General features: G+C 40.7%; 1 protein-coding gene across 7 annotated transcripts in view; it reads right to left on the reverse strand.

Annotated features, from left to right (window-relative positions):
* CDC14A (cell division cycle 14A) overlaps positions 1-20138 on the reverse strand; it is a 189697-nt gene that overhangs the window by 46250 nt on the left and 123309 nt on the right. For all 7 annotated transcript variants that reach the window (XM_070367597.1, XM_070367594.1, XM_070367598.1 and 4 more), the window contains one exon: positions 12354-12492. In XM_070367597.1, coding sequence (XP_070223698.1) covers positions 12354-12492 — 139 coding nt within the window. The remainder of the gene's footprint in view (positions 1-12353; positions 12493-20138) is intronic.

Raw genomic sequence — 20138 nt, forward strand, 5'->3', positions numbered from 1 at the left:
ATAACGCTTCCTCTTTATCCATCCTCAACACATATTTTCCTAGTATGACCTAGTCCCGACCTCAGTATCCATCCAAAGCCACCATTTAGTCATTTCATATAGAAACTCAACCAACGCTCTAGCTCGACTTGGGCCTCCTCCAGCTGTGACCTGAGCCCCAGCCTTCCCTGTGTGCCTACTCCACTAACTGCTCTGTTATTATGGTAACAAGCAGTTCCTGGTTTAAAGAACTGGGCTAATGAAATGGTCTAACTTGATATCAAAGGAAGACAGACTAGAGAGCAGTACCCAAGATTCAGGAGGTAGGAACAAGATAGGTAATCAAGAAGTTCTACTCTTGCCTTGTATGAATGGAAGATTTAATAGGAAGATGTTTAGGAAGAATTTGGGCTGCCCTGGTGGCTCAGAGGTTAAAGCATCTGTCTGCAGTGTGGGAGACCTGGGTTTGTTCTCTGGGTTGGGAAGATCTCCTGGAGAAGGAAATGGCAACCCACTCCAGTATTCTTGCCTGGAGAATCCCATGGACAGAGGAGCCTGGTGGGCTACAGTCCATGGGGTCGCAAAGAGTCAGACACGACTGAGCAACTTCACTCGCTCACTAGGAAGAATTTATGAGGGAATGGGGGAAGTTCTTACTTCTGAAATACAAAAGGAGAGGGGAAAAATGACTTAGGGAATCCCCAAAAGGATTCAATTCACTAGCTAATTCACATTTAGGGATCAGATCAGATCAGTCGCTCAGTCGTGTTCGACTCTTTGCGACCCCATGATCGCAGCACACCAGGCCTCCCTGTCCATCACCAACTCCTGGAGTTCACTCAGATTCACGTCTATCGAGTCAGCGATGCCATCCAGCCATCTCATCCTCTGTCGTCCCCTTCTCCTCCTGCCCCCAATTCCTCCCAGCATCAGAGTCTTTTCCAATGAGTCAACTCTTCACATGAGGTGGCCAAAGTACTGGAGTTTCAGCTTTAGCATCATTCCTTCCAAAGAAATCCCAGGGCTGATCTCCTTCAGAATGGACTGGTTGGATCTAGAACCTCACAATTAGGAACTAGATCGCTGGTAACATATCAAAATACAAACTTTGTAGGTAAACTTAATGTTTTATGGTTTACATTTTTTCCCCAACTTTAACCCTTTTACACAGGAAACAAAACAAAAATCATTCAATCTTCTATCTTCAGTAACTGACATGAGTATTTCAAGACAAATTTCTGATGCCACCATTGCCAAAAATTCCTTTTTAACCTTATCCTTTGTGTGTGTGTGTGTGTGTGTGTGTGTGTGTGTGTGTGTGTGTGTGCTCAGTCTCTTAGTCATGTCTGATTCTTCAAGACCCCATGGACTGTAGCCAACCAGGCTCCTCTGTCCATGGAATTTTCTAGACAAGAACACTGGAGTAGATTGCCATTTCCTACTCCAGAGGATCTTCCTGACCCAGGGATCAAACCCATGTCTCTGCGTCTCCTGCACTGGCCACCTGGGAAGCCCTTATCCTTTTTACTTAGATCCGAATTAGAAACTTACTTTTGTTATCCAGTAGATTCAATGTCACCTGAGAGCCAATAAATAGATCAAATGATACAGCAGTAAATATTGAAAAGCAATATAATCAAGTGTTACTGCAAAAAAACCTGACTGTCCAATAAATAGTGCAAACTCAAGTCTATGCACTGTGCTTGTTATTTTAATAAACAAACCACATTATTGCCTATTATTATTTTAAATTCTTTGTTCACAATATTTCAGATTTTAAGTTCCATATTTTAGGAAAGATAAGTTCTCAAATCTTTAAAAGATATTACTAAAAAAAAATTTAATCCATATTACTGCAGCTAGTCCATATATCTTTAAAAAATACTATAAATAAATTATAATTTAAAATTCAAGCTGTTATTGCTAGACATTTTAAAGCATTTTTTCCATTTTTCTGGATAGGTTTTCTTCATCTTATTTTTGGTAATTTCCTGAAATGAAAAACAATGGTTGAACTATTCATTTCTTTTGTTGCTCAACCCAGTTGTGAAACTCAGTGGCTCAATCCAGTTGTGAAACTCACCAAATGCCATAAGCACCAAACTAAATATTGCATAAGCTACAAGTAAAAATGAGCCACAAACCCTTGTTATACAATGTGGCTGGTTGACCAGCAGCATCGAATTCCCTGGGAGGTTGTTAGAAAGACAGAATCTCAAGTCCCACCCCAGATATCCTGAACCAGAAACCGCATTTCCCAAGATCCCCAAATGAATGTTGGATACCTTAGTATCTGAGAAGTACTGCAGACAACTGAAGGCTTATAACTAAATTACAATGTGGAAAAATATCCAACTTTACTGGAAGTTAATGAAAACATGTATGATGTGCTCAGTCATTTCAGTCATGTCTGATTCTTTGCAACCCTATGAACTATAGTCCACCAGGCTCCTCTGTCCATGGGATTCTCCAGGCAAGAATACTAGAGTGGGTTCCCATTCCCTCCTCCAGGGGAACTTCCTGACCCAGGGACTGAACTCGCATCTCTTATGTCTCCTGTATTGGCAGGGAGATTCTTTACCACTAGTGCCACCAGAGAAGCCCAGTATCTATGATAAAACAGAATAGTCAAATTCTGATTTATGGATCTAAGAATAAAAAAGTTCAACCACAACACTGATTCCTTAAAGATAACTTCATTCAAAGTGGAAGCTCTACTGTGCAAAGATAGAAGTCCCTGTAGGGTCCAGATTTAAGCTCTGCATTCTTATTGTCTCGGGAGGAAATTAAAACATAAAAACAACAATACATCATATGGGTGCGTTCCCGTATGCTAAGTCGCTTCAGTCATGTCTGACTCTGTGTGACCCTGTGGACTGTAGTCCACCAGGCTCCTCTGTCCATGGAATTCTCCAGGCGAGAATACTGGAGTAGGTTGCCATCTCCTCCACATCACTTGAGTACCCACAAGTAAAAGATCTCTGTGAGCTAAAAGTCCCCATGGGAACTGCATGCCTGTCCTGCAAGGACCCCTTCTAATGAATGAAAGTTTTAATGGATCACGACCATTAAAGAAGTCAGCAGACTACCACACAGCAAAGATTCAATCAAACATTAAACCATAAAAGCAGCCTGATCCCATCTGCTGCTGCTACTGCTGCTAAGTTGCTTCAGTCATGTCCGACTCTGTGCGACCCCATAGATGGCAGCCCACCAGGCTTCTCCGTCCCTGGGATTCTCCAGGCAAGAACACTGGAGCGGGCTGCCATTTCCTTCTCCACTGCATGAAAGTGAAAAGTGAAAGTGAAGTTGCTCAGTTGTGTCCAACTTTTAGCGACCCCATGGACTGCAGCCTACCAGGCTCCTCCGTCCATGGGATTTTCCAGGCAACAGTACTGGAGTGGGGTGCCATTGCCTTCTCCGGATCCCATCTATATATTATCTATATTCTACAGGCTCTCTCTGAGAAGGATGAGTTTAGACTGGCTTAGTAATAAGAGTCATGTTTGTGCAGCATTTTAAGAACTTTGAGGATATTTGGTAGAAGACATATTTTGGGTGCAGAATAGTATTTTTAGCTTCAGAACATGAGCTTTTAGTAGAAGAAAAACACTTGATGGTTGTTTTGCAAATAGCTTTACTTATATCCTAGAAAAAATTTAAATATAAAATTTCAGACCACAACAAAAAAGATGTCTTATCTGCCAGTACATAAATTCACCAGCCTACAAGGATGCTAATAAACATCTTTCTTACCACCGATGACATGAGAGGAAGGTTTCTTCACGGCATAGAAATCAACACCTGGACATATTTTGGAGTTCAAGGACTAGAAGAATGTGGAAAATAGCTTTCATAAAGTCACAGATTTAGAATTAACATTACTTAAAAAGCACTGATTGGAATTTTCACTTCTGAAAGAATACAATCCCTCTAACTTGTTCAGTCATTTTTGACAGGCGAAAACCTATCAGAAAACTTTTTAATCCTCTTCTTTCTTCCTTAATGAACGTGTTACTTATTCATGCTTTTGCGTCATCATTGACATCACGCTCTTCATTTCTCATACCATTAGTCACACTTCAAAGCTCTTCATCTTTCATATCATTAGTCAGTCCTCAAAGCTCGAGATTTATCTCCTTGAAAGGCTCTCGTGCCCATCTCTAACTCTTCAGTCTAACTTGTAGCCCCTTTGACAAGTCCCCATCTGCTGGATTTTAGCAGTCTCCTTTTTAGCCTCTCTGACTCTAATCTCCCTCCATTAAATTCATCTTATACATTGCTGCAGCCCAATCTTCCTTAAATAACATGTCAATCATGGGACTCAACTACATCAAATATTCCAAAGTAGAAACATGATGAATAAGAGAAGTCTGGAATACACGAGTGCACATTTGGGATCTATGTACCTCACTGTACATATTTACTATCTACACAAATTTACACAATGTGCACAGATGGATTAGCTTCTTGTCTGCACAAAGCTGCTATCACAAATTACCACAAGCCCAGTGGCTCAGAAGAACACGTTTGCTTTCACACAGTTCTGGATGGCAGGAGTCTCAGTTTCACTGTGTATGTGTGTGTGCATGCTCGGTCATGTCCAACTCCTTGAGACCCCACGGGCTACAGCATTCTCTGTCCATGGGATTCTCCAGGCAAGAATAATGGAGTGCATGCCATTTTCTCCTCCAGGGGATCTTCCGGATCCAGGGATCGAACCCTCATCTCTTTTGTCTCCTGCACTGGCAGGCTGGTAGATTCTTTACCACTTGTGCCATTTGAGCTAAAGTCAAATTGTTGGCAGGGTTGGTTCATTCTGGAAACTATGAAGGGAAAATCTGTTTCCTTGTGTTTTTCAGCCATCAGTAGCTGCCCATACTCCTTGGTGTATGGCCCCTTCCTCCAGCTTCAATCTAATCTGTTTCCATCATTACATAACCTTCTTGTCTGACTCCTCCTGTGTCCCTGTGATTACACCCAACCTACCAGAATAATCTCTTCACCTTGAGATCCTTTACCTGATCACATTTGCAAAGTTCCCACTTACAAGATTAAATGAGGTTTATTCCAGAGATGCAAGGCTCATTCAATATTTTTTTAAATGTAATTTACCATATTAACAGGCTAAAGAAGAAAATCACATGATCATATCAGTCAATGCAGAAAAAGCATTTGACAAAATTCAACACTCACTCATTGTAAGAACTCTCAGAAATAAAGAGGAACTTCCTCAACTTGATAAACCTCCAACTAAGATTTCATCACGAATGCCTAAATGTTTCCCCCTATCAAGATTGGGAACAAGGGAAGGATGTCTGCTTTCACCACAATTATTCAACTTCTAGGTGGTGCACCAAGGGAAGAAAAAGCATTAAAAGACATAGAAATTGGAAAGGAAACAAAATTCTCCCTATTTGTAGATGACACACTTGTCTATGCAAAAAATCCCCAGGAATTGACATACGTATTCTCCTTCTCTCTCTCTCTTAAATTTCAGGATACAACATAAATATAGATAGAAAATGAACTGCATTTCTACATGTGGGCAATTATTACATGGAATCTGAAATGAAAAAAGGTATCACTGATAATCACTTAACAAAATTAAATACTTAGGTGTAAATCTAACAAAACTGAACTTATATGATGAAAGCTAAACAATGCTGATGAAAGAAATCAAAGAAGATAAAAATAAATGAAGAAATAAATACTGTGTTTATGGATTGGCAGACTCAACAACAGTAAAGATGTCAATTCTCCCAAAACTGATACAGAGATTTAACACATTTGTATCAAAATTGCAACAATATTTTTTTATAGATAAGGACAAGATTATTCTAAAATTTATATGGAAAAGTAAAGGAACTGGCATTGCTAAGACAGTTTTGTTAAAGAAGGAACAATGGGAGGAATCATTCTTCTGTTAAGGCTCTCTACATAAGTACAGTATCAACAGAGTACAGTTCTGGAGGAAGAATAGACACATATATCAATGGAACAGAATAAAGAACACATATATCAATGGAACAGAACAGAGAAACAAATATGCCTATCTAATTTTTGAAGACCTTGATACTGGAAAAGATTGAGGGCAGGAGGAGAAGGGGGTGACAGAGGATGAAATGGTTGGATGGCATCACCAACTCAAAGGACATGAGTTTGCGCAAGCTCTAGGAGATGGTGAACGACAGGGAAGCCTGGTGTGCTGCAGTCATGGGATCGCAAAGAGTTGGTCATGCCTTACGACTGAACAACAAGAAATTTTTAACAGAGATGTAAAAGCAATTTAAGGGAGAAAATGTAACCTTTTCAGCAAATGGTGCCAGAATAACTGGAAATCCATGGGCAAAAAACAAAATGAACCTTGACCTGAGTCTCACACCTTACACAAAAATTAACTCAAAATGAGTCATAAACTTCAGGGGACCTATGCCTAATCAAAGAGATCTTAGATTTGGTACTAATAGCATGAGCTAAAAAAAAGGAAAAAAACTAATAAATTGGACTTCATCAAAATTTAACTTTTACTCTGTGAAAGATCCTATTTAGAATATAAAAGACAAGTTACAGACTGAGAGAAAATATTTGCAAACCATTTATAAGACAAAGGACTAGCACCCAGAACATTAAAGAATTATCAAAACTCAATAATAAGAAAACAAATGAAGAATAGGCAGATTTGAACAAATGCTTCACCAAAACATTATAAAGATGGCAAATAAGTATGTGGAAAGTTGTTCATTATTACTGACGATTACAATTTTAATGCAAACTGAAAAATGATCAATTATTACACACCTATCAGAATGGCTAAAAGAAAATGCTCGCAAATATGAAAAGAAATTCATTCATTCAAACACTGCTGGTGAAAATGCAAAATGATACAGCCAAACTGGAAAACAGTTTGACAAGTTTCTTATAAAAGTAAACAGGTACCATACAGTCCAGTAACTGCACTCTTGGGCACTTAGCCAGGAGAAATGAAAACTTATGTTTGAACAAAGCTGTACATGAAAATTTACAGCACCTTTATTCATAATAGCTGAAAACTGGAAACAGTTCAGTTGTCCTTCAACAGGTAAATGGTTAACAAACAGTAGAACATTCCTTCCTTGGAATGCTGCTGCTGCTGCTGCTGCTAAGTCGCTTCAGTCGTGTTCGACTCTGTGCGACCCCATAGACGGCAGCCCACCAGGCTCCCCTGTCCCTGGGATTCTCCAGGCAAGAACACTGGAGTGGGTTGCCATTTCCTTCTCCAATGCATGAAAGTGAAAAGTGAAAGTGAGGTCGCTCAGTCGTATCCGACTCTTCGCGACCCCATGGACTGCAGCCTACCAGGCTCCTCTGTCCATGGGATTTTCCAGGCAAGAGTACTGGAGTGGGTTGCCATTGCCTTCTCCGCCTTGGAATGCTACTCAGCCACTAAAAAGAACAATTATTGATACATGCAACAATCTGGAGGAATCTCCAGAGAATCATACTGAGTGAAAAACACAAAGTCCAAAAGGTTACATGCTCTATGATTCCATATATATAACATTCTTGAGATGACAATATGTAAAGGAAGAGCAGATTGGCAGTTGTCAGGAGTCAAGGAGGGGATGTGGGCAGGAAGGAAGGGAGAGTAGCTATAAAAAGGCAACATGAGGGATTCTTGCAGTGATGGGAATGTTAACTGTATCTATATCTTAACTGTACCAATGTCAATATCCTGATTTTGATATATTAGAGCTTTGTAAAATGGTAGCACTAAGAAAATGGGTAAAAGGTACATAGGAGTTTTCTGTCATTTTTTACAACTGCATGTTAATGTACAATTATCCCAAAATAAAATTGTTAATTAAAAAAGTATCTGTATGTGTGTGTGCCTATTGTAGTCAGATTGCATCACTCCTCTGCTCAAAAATCCTCTGCCTTTTTTTAACATAGCAGTTAAGGGTGGTGATTTTTTTTTTTTAATACTTATTTGTTTGTGTCAAGTGTTAGTTAAGGTGTGTGGGCTTCGTTGCTCCACTGCATGTGGGATTGTAGTTCTCCAACCAAGATCAAACCTGCGTCCCCTGCTTTGCAAGCCCAATTCTTTACCAGGGAAGTTCCCCTCTGATGACTTTGCACCTCACCCAAAGAAAAGTCAGACTCCTACAAAGGCCTAGCAGAATGTATATTCTAACCTCTTCCTCCTGGCCCCATAAGCCATGATGGCCTGTGAAACAGTCCAGCTCAGAGCCTTAGCAGCTGTTCCCTTGGAGGGAAACCCTTTTCTTGAGAACATCCACCATTTACTCTCTCACTTCTTCGAGGCCTTTGCTCAAAAGCCTTCAATGCATCCCACCGCTACCACATTATTTAAAACTGCCTTCTCTGCTTTCTGCTATTCTTTGCTTCATTTTTCTATATCACACCCATCATGGTCAGAGAAACTACAATCGCTCAGTCATGTCTGACCCTTTGTGGCCCCATGGACTGTAGCCTGCCAGGCTTCTCTACCCACGGAATTTCGCAGGCAAGAATACTGGAGTGGGTTGCCATGCCCTCTTCCCGGATGTCTTCCTCACCCAGGAATGGAACTGGGTCTCTTGCATCTCCTGCGTTGGCAGGTGGATTCTTTACCACTAGCACCACCTGGGAAGCCCATATAATTGATACATTTGTTTATTAACCACACAACAAATCAACTTCCCCCTGCCTCCACCACTGCTTTCTTCTTCCTCCCCTCCCTCTCATTCTTTTTCTTCCATCTCCATAGGTCAGAAATTACTCTTTTACTGCAACACCCCAAGTGCAAAGAATACTGCCAAACAGTGGCTTTCAACAATTATCAACAGTTGTTGCAGGAAGGAAGGAATAAAGGAAATGAGGGAAGAAAGGAGGGACCTCTGTAAACTGGGTCAAGGATGACATGGACAGATATGTTAAAGGCCACTGGAAAAAAACTTAAGATCAACAGAAAATTGTAACAGTCATGTTCAGGATGGAAAATTATTTTAAAGTTCCATCATTAGGAACTTAGAGAAACTTGTTAAAGGAAAGTAGAATCATAAATTAACTCTTTCCCTCACTTCTAATGATTTATACATGATAGAGGAAGTAAATTTTATCAACTAGTACAAGCAGCATGAGAAAGGTAAGAGAAAAACTGTTACTGCCACCAAATGTAGCTTAGGAAAAGGCCTGAGGTTGTGTACAGAATGCCTGGAGAAAGGTATGATAAATAAGCTTTCCCGGCAGGAAGTTAGAAACAGTCAGGGAATGCACTGAACAGAAGTGTCTGGCCACCTAAGCCCCCAGGCTCCCTGTGGCCCAGCACCTCCCCTTCCCCAGTGGACCACAACACTGCCCTGCAGAGCAGCAGAGATTACCTAAGTACTCATGCTCCCCTCCTGCCCACCTAAGCAAGTGGCCCGTAGAGAACCTTCCTCATTCCCTTGGTTACAAGACCCTATAGACTGCTGGGTAGAAAGTCATCAGATGGCTCATACATTCAGGCCTCTACTGATGACCCATCGAGCTCTAAAAGCTTTTCAGAACCAAACCCATCATGGCTCACATTCTGGTTTACCTTTGTCATACCAGATGATCAACCCTTCCAGACCATCCAACATCAAGCAGGCCCTTATTTCCCAACGACCCTCTCATTCCCATCCCACCCCCTCAAATCTAATAATATTATTTTATACATAGATTCTTTGTAGGAAACAGAGAAGGAAGGAAATGCTTCACAACTTGTTTTACAAAGACAGCATAACCCCCATATCAAAACTTAACCAAAGTATTACAAGAAAAGAAAATCACACACCAATGTCCTTCAAACGTACAGACACAGAAATCTGAATATGCTAATAAACATTAGCATACCAGATCCAGTCATATGAACAAATAATAGCACATCATGACCATCCTGGCTCTACATTCAAAAGATAGATGCAATTCACATTGTTGTTGTTTAGTCATTAAGTTGTGTCTGACTCTTTGTGACCCTGTGGACGGTACCCTGTCAGGCTCCTCTGTCCATGGGATTTCCCAGGCAAGAATACTGGAGTGGGTTGCCATTTCCTCCTCCAGGGGATCTTCCTGACCCAGAAATCAAACTCGAGTCTCCTGCATTGGCAGGTGGATTCTTCACCACTGAGCCACTTGGAAACCAAACTTAACACTTGTTTATTGTGCGCTCCTTACACTAGAAATACCAGCACCCTGGGAGGAAGGGACCCTGCCTGTCACCTTCACTGTTGCATCCTCAGAATCAGGAGCATTGCCTGGTGAGAGTGTGCACCTAACATGCACCTGTTGAATACGTGAATGTCACTAACGCACTAAACTGTGTCTTCCAAACACAATCATTCTTCCAAACACTGATTTTAAGAGATGGCCTCAAGATCCCGGTTTAGGAATGTCTTTTGTATTCTAACTGTAAGGCCATTTATTCAACTTTAGTAAGTAATTAGTACAAGCCCCCGGCAGATATACAGCACCAAGTCCCCTGCTGTAGGCACACAGGAAGCAAAATAGTGGAAATCACTGGCAGGGAATCTGACAAAAAGAAAACTAAAAGAATACAATTCTTTTACTTGTATTAATATCTCACATGATATTCAACCTAGAAGTTGTCTTCTTAATGGTCCTGTTCTTGAGTATTCTTCCCTTGTGTCTTCATTACACTTCTACCTCATTCTTTTATTTTTTTTAAATATTTTTTTAAATTTAATTTTATTTTTTAACTTTACAATATTGTATTGGTTTTGCCATATATCAAAATGAATCCGCCACAGGTATACATTTGTTCCCCATCCTGAACCCTCCTCCCTCCCCATACCATCCCTCTGGGTCGTCCCAGTGCACCACTATGAGGTACCATTTCACGCCAGTCAGAATGGCTGCAATCCAAAAGTCCACAAGCAATAAATGCTGGAGAGGGTGTGGAGAAAAGGGAACCCTCTTACACTGTTGGTGGGAACGCAAACTAGTACAGCCACTATGGAGAACAGTGTGGAGATTCCTTAAAAAACTGGAAATAGAACTGCCTTATGATCTAGCAATCCCACTGCTGGGCATACACACTGAGGAAACCAGAAGCGAAAGAGACACGTGTACCCCAGTGTTCATTGCAGCACTGTTTATAATAGCCAGGACATGGAAGCAACCTAGATGTCCATCAGCAGATGAATGGATAAGAAAGCAGTGGTACATATACACAATGGAGTATTACTCAGCCATTAAAAAGAATACATTTGAATCAGTTCTAATGAGATGGATGAAACTGGAGCCAATTATACAGAGTGAAGTAAGCCAGAAAAAAACACCAATACAATATACTAACGCATATATATGGAATGTAGAAAGATGGTAACACCTCGTTCTTTTAGGCTAAGGTATAACTGCACGTGTTTCAGCATTTATTTTCCTATCACTTATTCCCTCTGGGATTGGCAGCTTAGGTAACTCCTCAGCCAGCTCAAATTCTTTTAACCATTTGAATGCTTGTAGTTTACTTACAGCATATTTCTATGCAATTCATGATCATTTGTTTCTCAGCAACATAAAATGATTTAAATGGGAAAGGAATTATCTGAAAAAGAATGCTATTGCAAATAAATCCATCCTAGAAAAGGAAAAAATGAAATTTCAGTATAAGACACGAATTGATAATATTTTAGAGTTGGACCTAAATTAGCTCATGCTAATTTTATCTCCTCATTTTATTAATGGGTAAATTAATGGTAATTTCTGAACTTGTAAAGGGAAACTAGAAAGGGGTGTACCCATACAGGTTAAACTTCTCCTTGCAGGCTGGGGTTTGACAAATAGTTAATGAATGAGTGAACAAATCAAAGGAGGAATTTATAAGTATTCTTCTAAATAATAGTCATAAAGCTAGTTAGTGGTACAGCCAGGACTAAATCCCAGTTCTCTTCCTTTCCTCCTTGGTCACTCGTAAGTTGCAGCTCCATGAACAGGGTAGTCAGTTGTCAAGGGAGCAGCAATGTCGCTGAAATCACTGAGTGACCTTGGTCGTGTTTTTTTCTCATTCTGCTTTTAGACGTGCAAACAAAAGAATGAAAAGTGGCAAGTGGGATGATATAAGAAAATTGCACTGTAGCCAGATCACACATAGAAAATGACAGAAAAGAGGTAGGCAGAGATAGCTCTGTGATTTTCTTCTCACTCTCACCTGATCTAAGAGATATAAAAGGTACAAAGTTAGAATGCATTAGCTGTCAAATCAACAATGTTCCATTAGACTAAGGCTCAGCCTTCTCTAACATTGCAGCCATTTCACAGCCACAGGCTTGACAGGGTCCACAACTGGGCAGCAAGAGGCAAAAATAATCAGGAACAAGGACACCATGTAATAACGGAGACAATGTACTTACTCTTCCAGGAAGTGTTGCTGGGGTCCTATAATAGAGCCGGGCCGGCAGATTCTGATCCAAGCAATTATTTCTGCATGTGTAAACCTGTAGTGTTTCATGACATAACAGGCTATCAAGGTCCCCGTTCTTCCAAGACCAGCTGCAGGAGAGGGGAAAAGAACAAGAAATACAAAATTCAGGAAATACATCCACAAACATACTGAAATCATACTGTGTCCAGAAATTGCCATGGTATGAAATACAATGCAAGATGTTTAAACCCAGGCAATAATGTAATGCTTTTTACATGATCAGGGGCTAAATAATAATTCTAACTCAAGAAAAAACACAGATCGTATGATCAAAATAAACATATGGAAATATAAATATATCTATATAAAAGAGCAAAGGTCTTGAAAATTATGGACAGTTCAACTCCCGAGGACCTTTGAGAATGACTGCCTTTGTGAATGTTAAGGCAATGCTGGTTCCAGACAAGCACTTGCAAAATATCAGCTGTCAGGCGTGTCTCCACGCTCCTTAGTTCCAGTCCAGGTGGAGATGAACCCTCAGTTAACAGTTTGTGTGTATGTGATGCTGAGTCAGTAAGTGTAACTGATTATATTATCATGGTCATTTTTTAGACCTATTTAAATGGTGAGGTTTTTTTTAATTTATTGTAGAATAAGGAATTCTAGAATCAAATAGGACAATACCATAAGCATCATCTGACCTCACTAGCTGCCAAGCCCAGGACTGTTTCAATACTATTTCCACTAGGTTGTCCTAACTTCTTTGTAACTCTTTCAGAGACCAGGATTTCATTATTTCCTCAGCCAACATGCACTGATGGAGCAGCTACTACCTGCCAGGTGCTGTGCTAGAAGCCGGGGATAAGGTGATGAATAAAATACACATCGTCACCGCCCTCGTAGAGCATGCACTCCAGTGAGAAAGAACCAAGCCAACAGAAGTGCTCAAGTTTCATTTCCTGAGGCTCTGGCATTTTTCAAAAGCTTTTGTGTCAGGATATTTTCCTTATGTCAAACCCAATTTCTGTTATGTAGGAGAAATCAATACAATTAGAAATGATTGTCAAAGAAGTACTGGTTACTATCATGATCAAAACATTCTTCAAAGTGTTTTCACAAATTGTGCTATTTTTTCCCTCTCTCCAGAGAAATAAAAGTGATAGGACTTTGCATTTTAAACAATTCTTTTAAATCTACACTGGCTTCCCCCTTCCCCAAAATACTCAAAAATGTGATCAAACTATAAAGACTTCAAATACGGTGACTGCTGTTCATACACCAGAACTGAGGCCCAACATACTAATCAATTCACTCATATTAGCATAACAAATGACTATGGAATTCCAGACTAAAATTCCCTGGGGATCCTGCTATCCTCCAGAGTTCTTTCCACTTTTGGCTCATCTGCTCAGTCACTCCATCCTACAAATACTAAGAACACTGAGTATGAGACACTGTGACAGATGCTGGGGCCAGAAACATGAAGACAAGCAGGATGCTCCTCTCTTGAGATATACAGCACTGAGCCACTAATGCTTATTTATAACTATTTTCTAAATCTTTCCATATCTGGCTTCTTGGAGTTAAACTCAGCACTATAAACTTTTATTTAAGTAACACTTATGAGTAAGGCACTACGCTGAGTTATTTTTCCACTACTTAATCTCTTGCTATCATATACTCTTTTTCTTATAGAATGACAAAGTGGCTCTGTCTTTGTTTTCAAACATTTGATTCAGTTGGTCAAATGTTTACTGACTGATCGTCTACCAGCTACCCATGTCAGGGCTTTGCTCAGAGGTTAAGAAGATAAGCAAGTAAAGGATATAATTTTTGACCACAATATTTTATCAAATAGTTGTAGACACAAGAATAACCAACAAGTGAAGAAATTAGGTTTAAACTGAAGCTAGGCTCTCAGAGAAAGGGACTGTGTGAGTTGTTGGTGTCTTCAAGGAATGTGTCATTGATGACAAGGACTTCAGCTGACTCTAAAGAATAAGAAGGCTGCAGACAATTTCAGCAAAGGGTCCAATGAGTGAAAGCCAGATGGCCTGGAGAATTTGTCAGTGTGTGTTGAGTGGAAATAAGGTCAGATAGGTATGGAGGGGCCAGATTAAGGGGCACCTCTGAGTCAAGTGGAGGAGCCTGTACTTAGGGGAAGCAGCTTACCAATTGTGGGCTGAAGACACCAAGGACTGTTGAGTTATTCGGGATTCTCCAGATTCAGATGCACAGTGCTCCATCTGCTCACTGATTAGGTCACACCTTGTGATATATGTGCTATTATTCCTCAAATATTTGTAGATGAGGCTCTAATGAGCAAAATTCAGCTCATTTAGGAATTCATGATTTATCAACTATTAATAATAAACATATAGCCATTATCCTATAAATATCTGATTTTTTCTTTAACCAACAAAAACCCTAAATAAAGCCATCATATATTTGGGGACAAAGAAATTGACATGATAAAAGCAGCTGGGTGAGGCTGCAGCATACCTCCGGGATGGGAAAGGTCAGAGATGGAAGCCAGAGAGAGAAGCAGGAAGGCTGGCTGCCAGGCAGAGGTAGAGAGAGACAGTGGTAACAAGGAAGAGCTGAGTTAGAAAGACATTTTGATTGGGTCACACGGAAGGTGAAAGGCAACTGATACTTTTAGCCTGGAAAACTGGTACAATGTCATCCGTGAAAACATGCAGTTAGAAAAGGAAATAGGAAAAAGTTGGCAGCTTCATTTATATGTTTCAGAATCTCCCCACCTCTAAAGGAAGAGTCCTTTTGTAGCTTTTCCTATCATTTTTCAAATAATAAAGCCAATCTTCTCTAATCTCCTCACCATTTGGAAATACACAATTTTTCAGCCAAAAAAAATCATGTCATCTAATGGTGTGACACACACCATTATTTAAGTTCCACTAAGAAAAATTAAACTATGATATGCAATCATTTTAAGATCCATCCTAGTCTCAAAACTGTGAAAATGTAAAAAGGTATGTCTCTAAATCAGTGTTTCTCAATCTTTGCCCAGCCAAGAGTCTCTCTAGGCATTATTTCTCCTGATTGTCCCCCATGACATTTTACTGTCACAGACAGATCGCATATTTCTATATGTACTGTGTATAAATCTGTTCTTTGCATAAAAAAGGAAAACATTTGTTTACCACCCCAAAACAAATTTTTCTCCCTTGAGGGTAGTATCACCTGAGGTTGAGGATACATCAATGGAATTATAATCAAGCTCAAGTTTATGGATGCCTGGCATTCCCTTCCCATTAACTCTCCCTTTTTAAAAATTATGTTTACACTATTTTATTAGATAAGGTTTGTGTGTGTGTATGTCTGTGTGTCCTGTTTTCATCTGAAGTACATTTTGCCCCCAAACAAACATCAACATTCTTTAGAAAAGAGCGAAGCTTAATCGCGGTCTCAGTAGGACTCTCTTCCTTTAATATAAGATTTATTGGCTTTCATGTTTGTGCCCAGAGTAAATATTTTAGGTTTCTGCAGAGTTGTTAAATCCTCAGACATCTGACAAGACTACTGTTCAGGTAATCATATTGATAGAATACAGCTGGACGGCCTGAGGCAGGAAGCCCAGTCGGTTTCCAGGGTACTCCTTTTCAAGTCACCAATCTGGGTCTCAGCCTGGGGAGAAGATGGCCTTCTCTACAAGATAGCCCTGTCTCCCCCTGTATCCCTCCCATGCAGGAGGCTACCTGCTCCCTTGGTTAGGCTCTTCATCACACAAACTCACAATCAAAAAGAAAAGGATGGCACAGAAATTTTTCAAATTTCTCTAAAACTAAAAGTTGCTTCCCCCTTTTAAAGAGTCTATAATTTAGATCTATAAAAAGAACCTACTTAGCACTCAATAGTCAGGAGCTCTTACCACAACCCAACAGAATAGGAACAGTTCACTAAGTTTCTATAAAAACTTTAACAAATTTTTTAAAGCATTCATAATTAAAGGGCTCCCTGGCACAGGGAGAGAAGATGTTGAAAAGTCTTCTATTTATACCAAGTTAAACGCTGACTGCCTTACAGTTTCAGGCATTTTCTGAAACCCCTACAGATCATCAAAAATCACACAGCGGAACATCACAATGTTGCCACTGTTTAATGATTATCTGTGCTGGAAAACTTCACAAAATCATGGTCCTTCATTTTATCAACCAGAAGGCAAGCTGCAGATACTGAATCGTTATGAGATTTTGCACATTCCCAGAAAATTACTTTCCAGTTTATCTCTATTTTTAGCACTTTACATTGAGGCATGAAATAGTCATTCTCTTTTCAGCAGCTACCAAAGTTCATTTGACATCGGATAAGTCTCTCTCCCTCCTCCTTAGAATTCAATTAAAATGCTCTGTGCTGTTGTAATTCCCAGGAAATTAAACTGACTTAATTAGGGCAGATGTCAAAATAATTAACAGGCCTATAGTAGCTAAGTATGCTATTAAAAGCATTACAGCTGTAATTAAATCAAAGGTGTAATCTTTGGGAAAGAATCCTACATGTGTGTACAAGTGGAAGTAAATGTAATAACTCTCAAAAAAATGTCACCGCCTGTAAATGTGACCTTCATATATAAGAACTGACTTCAATGCTAAAGGTTCTGATTAAAATATTTTTTTAAAACCCTGCAATATAAAATATATGTATTTCTTAAAATATTCCTTACAAGGGCAACAATTACAGCTCAAGGATATAATAGAGAGAATATCTGTAAAAAGAATGTTTAACACCAGAGCGTCTTATTTTCCCAACGTTTGTTAGGTGAGGAATAACATCAAGAGATATGCTGAGTTTTAATGAAAGCTTTGCATCTCTCCTCCCCTGAATTTCTCAATCCAAGACATGACATAGAAGTTGGTAAATCATCTGCCTGCAGTGCAGGAGACCTGGGTTCAATTCCTGGGTCAGGAAGATCCCCTGGAGAAGGAAATGGCAACCCACTCCAGTATTCTTGCCTGGAGAATCCCATGGACAGAGGAGCCTGACAGGCTACAGTCCACGGGATCACAAGAGTTGGACATGACTTAGTGACTAAACCACCAAGACATGACAGGCAGAGAAACTACATGCCTTGGCAACCAAAAAACTAACTGATTAGGAAATAAGGACAAATTAATGCCATAAGAAATACTGCTTTTTATGACACAAAAGCTTTGAAAGAGAGCATGTGAATAGCTCCTACTAAACATTCAGTTCAGTTCAGTTGCTCAGTCGTGTCCGACTCTTTGCGACCCCATGAATTGTAGCACACCAGGCCTCCCTGTCCATCACCAACTCCTGGAGTTCACTCAGACTCACGTCCATCGAGTCAGTGATGCCATCCAGCCATCTCATCCTCTGTCATCCCCTTCTCCTCCTGCCCCCAATCCCTCCCAGCATCAGAGTCTTTTCCAATGAGTCAACTCTTCGAATGAGGTGGCCAAAGTATTGGAGTTTCAGCTTCAGCATCATTCCTTCCAAAGAACACCCAGGACCGATCTCCTTTAGAATGGACTGACTGGATCTCCTTGCAGTCCAAGGGACTCTCAAGAGTCTTCTCCAACACCACAGTTCAAAAGCATCAATTCTTTGGCGCTCAGCTTTCTTCACAGTCCAACTCTCACATCCATACATGACCACTGGAAAAACCATAGCCTTGACTAGATGGGCCTTTGTTGGCAAAGTAATGTCTCTGCTTTTCAATATGCTATCTAGGTTGGTCATAACTTTCCTTCCAAGGAGTAAGCGTCTTTTAATTTCATGGCTGCAGTCACCATCTGCAGTGATTTTGGAGCCCAAAATATAAAGTCTGACACTGTTTCCACCGTTTCCCCATCTATTTCCCATGAAGTGATGGGACCAGATGCCATGATCTTCGTTTTCTGAATGTTGAACTTTAAGCCAACTTTTTCACTCCTCTTTCACTTTCATCAAGAGGCTTTTTAGTTCCTCTTCACTTTCTGCCTTAAGGGTGGTGTCATCTACATATCTGAGTTTATTGATATTTCTCCCGGCAATCTTGATTCCAGCCCAGTGTTTCTCATGATGTACTCTGCATAGAAGTTAAATAAGCAGGGTGACAATATACAGCCTTGACGTACTCTTTTTCTTATTTGGAACCAGTCTGTTGTTCCCTGTCCAATTCTAACTATTGCTTCCTGACCTGCATATAGGTTTCTCAAGAGGCAGGTCAGGTGGTCTGGTATTCCCATCTCTTTCAGAATGTTCCACAGTTTATTGTGATCCATACAGTCAAAGGCTTTGGCGTAATCAATAAAGCAGAAATAGATATTTTTCTGGAACTCTTGCTTTTTCGATGATCCAGCAGATGTTGGCAATTTGATCTCTGGTTCCTCTGCCTTTTCTAAAACCAGCTGGAACATCTGGAAGTTCACGGTTCACGTATTGCTGAAGCCTGGCTTGGAGAATTTTGAGCATTACTTTACTAGTGTGTGAGATGAGTGCAACTGTGCGGTAGTTTGAGCATTCTTTGGCATTGCCTTTCTTTGGGGTTGGAATGAAAACTGACCTTTTCCAGTCCTGTGGCCACTGCTCGAGTTTTCCAAATTTGCTGGCATATTGAGTGCAGCACTTTCATAGCATCGTCTTTTAGGATTTGAAAGAGCTCAACTGGAATTCCATCACCACCTCTAGCTTAATTAGTGTTAGCAACTGCCATATTCTCATTAGCTTTCGAGTTCCACCGACACTTGACATTCAGTGGTCTCCTGGTATCCGCGAGGGGCTGGTTCTGGAATCCCCGTGGATTCTAAAATGTGCAGATGCTCAAGTCCCTTCCAGTCACATTGGTGGATGCGCACCCTGTGCATACTAAAGCTGGCCAATGGCATGAGAAATGCAGGCTTTTCCTTGGGCCTAGGCAATCTTTAACAAAATGAGATACAGAGGCAGAGCCAGGTGCACAGGGATCACACGGGGGAAAGCCAGAGCACAGCCACCCCGCCGTGACCTGGGCAGAACGGAAAGCACCAGTCTAGAGACACCTTCCTAGCAGATCCACCCTCCCACTCCCCCACCACCCGGGAGACAGCAAGTCCAGCCAGTCGGGGGCTTTGTGTTCTCGTGGACGAAGCCTGACCCAACCGAGGAGCCGGCAGCTGAACCAGGGGCCACATGCAGCTGTTTCCATCGCCCAGCCTCTCTCAAAATGCAGCTTTCAGTTGCTGCTCACATTTTCAGCAAAGTACCTCCACCTACTCAACTCTTAAACATAGAAACAAGGGCCTACAAAACGGTATTTTAATTTCTGTCAGAACCAAGGCCATGCTCGTCTGAATAAGTCAGTTACAGCAGCACAAGCACAGGAAAAGAACAGTACAATCCCCAACACCTACTAGACAATTTGCATAAAACGCCACAGAAACCGACTTCTCAGACGCAACCCCGGAGAACAGCACCACCCAGCGGCAGTACGAAAAGCCGCATGTGAGCAACAAGAGGCTCCGCCTTTGATGGCCAAGCAGTTTCTCCTCTCTGAAACCAAAGACCCCAGTAAAATACCTTCCACCGTGCTGGAAAATCTACAATGCGAGCCTCCGCAAAGCCCAACAACTAGGCTTAAAGCAAAAGTTATTTCATATTTTCTGAGTAGCTGACACATGGTTTCCAGGTAAAATACAGAATATATGTTTGGTGCAATATTTGAGACATGCTAAAAAAAAAAAGTACTCGCTGTTTATCTAAAATTCAAACTTAACCGGGCATCTTGTATTTTTATTTGCAAATCTGGCGACTCCTGTCCCAAAGTACCCTCTCC

Source organism: Bos mutus, chromosome 3 (genome assembly GCF_027580195.1).
Source record: "Bos mutus isolate GX-2022 chromosome 3, NWIPB_WYAK_1.1, whole genome shotgun sequence".
Taxonomy (NCBI): Eukaryota; Metazoa; Chordata; class Mammalia; order Artiodactyla; family Bovidae; genus Bos; species Bos mutus.